At 38.0% G+C, this 4,873-nt stretch overlaps 1 protein-coding gene across 1 annotated transcript in view; it reads right to left on the bottom strand.

The window, feature by feature from the left end:
* The window catches only part of LOC104413387 (potassium voltage-gated channel subfamily KQT member 1-like), a gene marked incomplete at its 5' end in the record, with an annotated part of 66,664 nt that overhangs the window by 24,371 nt on the left and 37,420 nt on the right, over nt 1–4,873 (bottom strand). The window contains one exon of the mRNA XM_010024362.1: nt 1,048–1,174. Coding sequence (XP_010022664.1) covers nt 1,048–1,174 — 127 coding nt within the window. The remainder of the gene's footprint in view (nt 1–1,047; nt 1,175–4,873) is intronic.

The raw sequence follows: 4,873 nt of genomic DNA, 5'->3' as shown, positions 1-4,873 counted from the left end.
TTACAGTCACACCTGAGATACAGTTTTTGCTTTTATATATATATATATATATATGCATGCACAAAGAAGCTAAATTGAACTATTTTATCACCATAAAAATACCCAGGTACAAAACTTTGTAATTTATATTCAGCAAAATTGTACATACTTTATGAAAAACTATTTCCTCTGCTCGACTACAAATAATGTTTCTGAGTAGTGGAAAAAACTATGTCACAGAACAAGAATTACTATGCTTCTATAACAATATTCCTCTTCAAAAAATGGTTTGTTTAATCCCTTTATATTTTAAGTGCTTCAGGGCAAGGGTCCTATATAGTTCTCTCAATATTGGCTAACAAAATACAGACTGATTGTGGATTATTATGTTTCTTTCAGTGAAATTGTTAAACACATGATATGCATTCTAAAAAAGAAAAAAAAAAAGGTTTATGAAGTATATGGGATATATGGATGTAATTTCTGAACGTGGAAGTTACATTAAGAGATGAACTGCAGTGAGTATCAAGGGAAGTCAGGTGCCCAGTTCCAAATGCATCACTCAAAACCATATTTTAATCCAAAAGACACACAAAGTAATTACAGCGCATCTACCATGCTCCATCATGCAGTATATAGCTCAGAGTGCAAAATGAACTCATAATAAATTATTCAAATGGCCTGGAAGGGTGGGGGGGAAGAGGGAGAGAAAAAAAAAAAAGGCTGTTCAGTATATTTAGAATAATACATTTGCAGCTATTGTACAGTGCCTGGGATCCTGAGGCCACAGGGGACAGGACTATGGCCAAGACTTCTTTCTGGCAAAGCTTCAGATCACTTGTGAAAAGAAAACACTCTGCTCTTCTGGAAAAACAAACCAAGCTACATTTCTTCTCAAATGACAGTGCCATAGATTCCTGACAGGAAATTCAGATCTACACTAACGCTAATGACAAGAGCTCTTGCTCTAACTTGGCTTCAACTACCGTAGGAATTCCACTTCTCAAAACTTTCAAGAACAAGTTTTACTCATTGTTTACATCAACTCTGCAACCTGTGCATACTCACCGATGATTGAAATAGGCTTCCTAGCGAAACGAAGCCTTCCCCATATTCCAACATATTTACTGCGGCATCCTGCTGACCATAACCGAACCACGTATTCTGTTCCGAAGAATACCACTAATACAATTTCCTAAAAGAAACACATAGAGAACTAGGTTAATTCTCTACTTTACAACTTCTATCTTTTTTCAGAGTGTACTAGGAAGCACTAAAATAAAATTTGGAAGGTGACAAAAATGTCAAGTATATCGAAATTATCAAAAGAAACATAGAAAAACCTGTAAGAGTAAAGAAAAGACTAAAAGCAAGTTTAAATACTTCATTACATGCCGTTTGGCTTGTCTACACATACTAAAACTGAAAAGCATTCTGTGCAATTCACTTGGTCTAATTCAAACAAAAGATTTCCCTGACTGAGCCAAAGAAAACAAGCAGAGTCTATATGCAAAAGATGAGTATTTTTGGTAGCATATTTCATTTCAGAAAGAGGTATGCTTCACATTCCATTCACCATATCAGCTTAACCTCCCACTTACTTACACTTTTTCAGTCTTCCTCTAATCTCACACGGATTGAAGGCAGATTTCTAGTACCCATTACCAATAAGTCAGTCTCCAGGTGCACTGGAAACATAGCATGCCTTTCCCATCCTTTTGTCAACAAATAGAGACTTCAGCAGAAATAGAGGTCTAGTCCTGACACACTGCTGGTATCAAGCTATGTGTTAGCCACAGACCCATGCTAAAGTGTGACTTTGGAAATGCCTACAAAGTGATAGGTGTCAAAGACATCTGGCATTCTTGTTGATTAGACAGAGGAACAATTATGACATACTTGGAACTTAGTCAAGTGCAGACAAATCTTGATTTCCTACAGACTGGTTGTGCACTGTATACACAGCATGGTTTCCCTGAGTATCAGGGAGCTGCAAGAATTCTTTACTGGACAACTCGATTAACAACTGGTCACATTCTCTATCAGAGCCAACAGCAGAATCTACTAATTGGAATGGTAACAGTGGCTTGTAATTGAAAATACATGACATATGGAAAAGTGTAAAGCAGAAAAAACAATCATAAGGTATCACACTTACACAGGATAATGCAGATTATGAGACCAATCTGCTTATTTCATAATGTCATTTAATATAAAGAGCAACTGCAGAGAAGATGACATGGTGCTGAACTCTTTATCCAGCCTCCTGACATTTCTGTGGGGTTCACCACTGTTTTTCATAGCAGACTGGCAAATGGGAATCAAGATGGCATCTATGATTATTTTCTAAACTAATTGAAACAACCAGGATACAATCCTAGTCTAGTCAAGATGAATGGGAGTCACATTATGAGCTTCAAAAATGCATGGGACATTGCCCTGAATACTGAGTAAAATCATAGGTCTGTGCACAGCAAAAAGACGGGGAAAAATGTTATACATCAGTCTAACTCATTATTACCTTTTTGTGGCTCTAAACCACCAGTTTCCTGGTGACATAACAAACTGTTAATCTCAGGGCACTACAGTGTTGAAGTCCAACTCTGTGACACTTCTAGAAAAGCTACGAGAACATTAGCCATGACTCTTTCCTTTAGATTTGGCAATCTCATAGCTTGTGCAAGATGTCAGATGCAGCAGAAAAGCTATCACAATTGTTTACAGTTACTTGTATTCCAGCTAGATTTTCAAGATATAATGAAACTGTCCAGATTGTTGTTTGGAATAAACATGAAGCTCAGCCAAGAATCTCTTCTACAGTTTCATTCTGAAATGACCCATCAGAACATTTTTTTTCAACTGGACTATTATTAAATATTTTTCAATAAAATAAAGTCATAACGAGCCTCATAAATGTAAAGAAATGGCATCTGCAGCAGATGCTTTAAGGAAAGCCTGTGTCTTATGACAGAAATGTCAAACAATCAAATTCTCCCTTTGTCCAATTTCACCTAATGTCATTTACAAACCTATAGTGAATGGCAAAATTATGAGCCGAGCTTTACACAAGGTGTTCTTGGTTTGTCACAGTAAAATAAAGCACGAGAGGCCATCTTTTTGGATCAGGCGATTGTATTCATTTCACAGACATGCTCAATAAACTCTCAACATCCAAGTACTTTTCTGTATGCAGAAGGCTAGCATGTCCTCTTTCATCACTACCATAGAGGAAACTCCCTTAACAAGAGACAATAGCAACCATACAGGGAGCAAAAACTGTCCTTCACCCAAAATAACTAATTTGAGGAAGGCATGTATGGCCTCACATCGTATGTGATAGCACAGATAATACTGTTCAGATATCCCCAAAAGCAATTACAAAAGCAAAAGAACAACAAAAAAATTATCTTGGTAGGCAAAGAAAAACCCAAAGGAAAGTTAATGTTTTAGCACAATGAAACCACAAGCAGCACTCAGACCAGGCACCGTGGCCTTGTCAAGATCACAGCTTCAGTTTTATAGCAAGAAGGTAGAAAGTGAAAGCCTGGATTGTGCTTTAAAGAAGCGTGTATTCTCTGCCTAGGAAATTTGCATCGGAGTTGTGCGCGTATGTTTTTTAAAGGCCCTCCATGGTTCATTGGATAACAGGCACACCGGCAAGTATGCAAATGGAGGCTGTCCCAAAGACAATGCGACAGACACGCAGTCAATGGTTACTGTCATCCAGCTCTTTGCGTGACATGCAGACAAGCTTAGAGAACATTGATTGTCCTATAGACCCTGGTGACTGGAGGGAACGACCAGTCGGCTTACACCAAGACACATTTTTCACTCCTGACGTTTTGATAAAGGCTTATTGACCTAAATGAGACCCAAGTTATTCAGGGAACATCGGGGGTGAAAGTGCACAAGCTGTTCTTCATGGTCATACACAAAAACTCCAGGTATCCACTAGCAACTGGCAATTTCCCCTCCCCTGGCCGTGGCTGTGTGACAGACAAACGTGGTTTTAGTGTCTTGTGTTGCATAAATCTAATAAGCAATCTCCTGGGGGTGGGAGAGGATGATGAATTTCTGTCGCTACACACTTATATTAGTGGCCAGAAACTTGCACACAACAAGCAAAAATATATTAGAAAATTATGCCTTCTTGAGCTACTAAAACATTGCCTATATTTTCCTGATTAACAGCTTAACACGAAACTTTACATTAACTAAAAGCATATCAACCTGATGGCTATAGTTCATTAATGCTGGTGGTAATTAGGGTTAATTCCAGTTAATAGGAGTTACCCTGGCAGACAGCAGCAATGCCTCACACCTGAGAATTTCAGCAAATTTGAGTTGCACTACAGATTAATTTGGTCCACTGTTTCTTCCATACTTTCTCCTCATTGCCCATTTTACATGTATCTAAGTGCACTGTGTAACAATTTTGTGCTTCTTACAATGCATGAGCTAGCCTGAAACATGGCTTCAAGAAGCTGATACAGGAAAATAGAAGGATAAAGGGCTGAGCAGACAGAGAGAATGTGAAGAATGAGTGAAATAAGAAACAAAGCAACATTCAGCACTATGGAAAAAATACAGAGAAAATAACTGCCTGTGGGGGTGGGGATTAAAGTACAGTGGAGAAGTTTTCTTAGTTAAAATTACAGACATGCAAGAACTGCACTGTGCAAGGTTATCATTCAATCCTAACCAATTTAATAGTGATCTCCTTTCTACAAGTTGAAAACAAAAATACAATACTGAGACAAAAAACATACACTGACATGGTAAAGAGATCCCTCGAAGATGCGACAGTTGGGTAACTTCATGCTTAAAAGCCTTCTTGCTTAAGAGAATTTTTGTCCTTTTAATTATTGGTTTGTACATGGTACCCTCACTTCTA

This window comes from Nestor notabilis, unplaced genomic scaffold, assembly GCF_000696875.1.
Source record: "Nestor notabilis isolate BGI_N333 unplaced genomic scaffold, ASM69687v1 scaffold4571, whole genome shotgun sequence".
NCBI classification, from domain to species: domain Eukaryota; kingdom Metazoa; phylum Chordata; class Aves; order Psittaciformes; family Psittacidae; genus Nestor; species Nestor notabilis.
The sequence above is the reverse complement of the archived record's forward strand: the minus strand, read 5'-3'. Positions and strand labels throughout refer to the sequence as shown.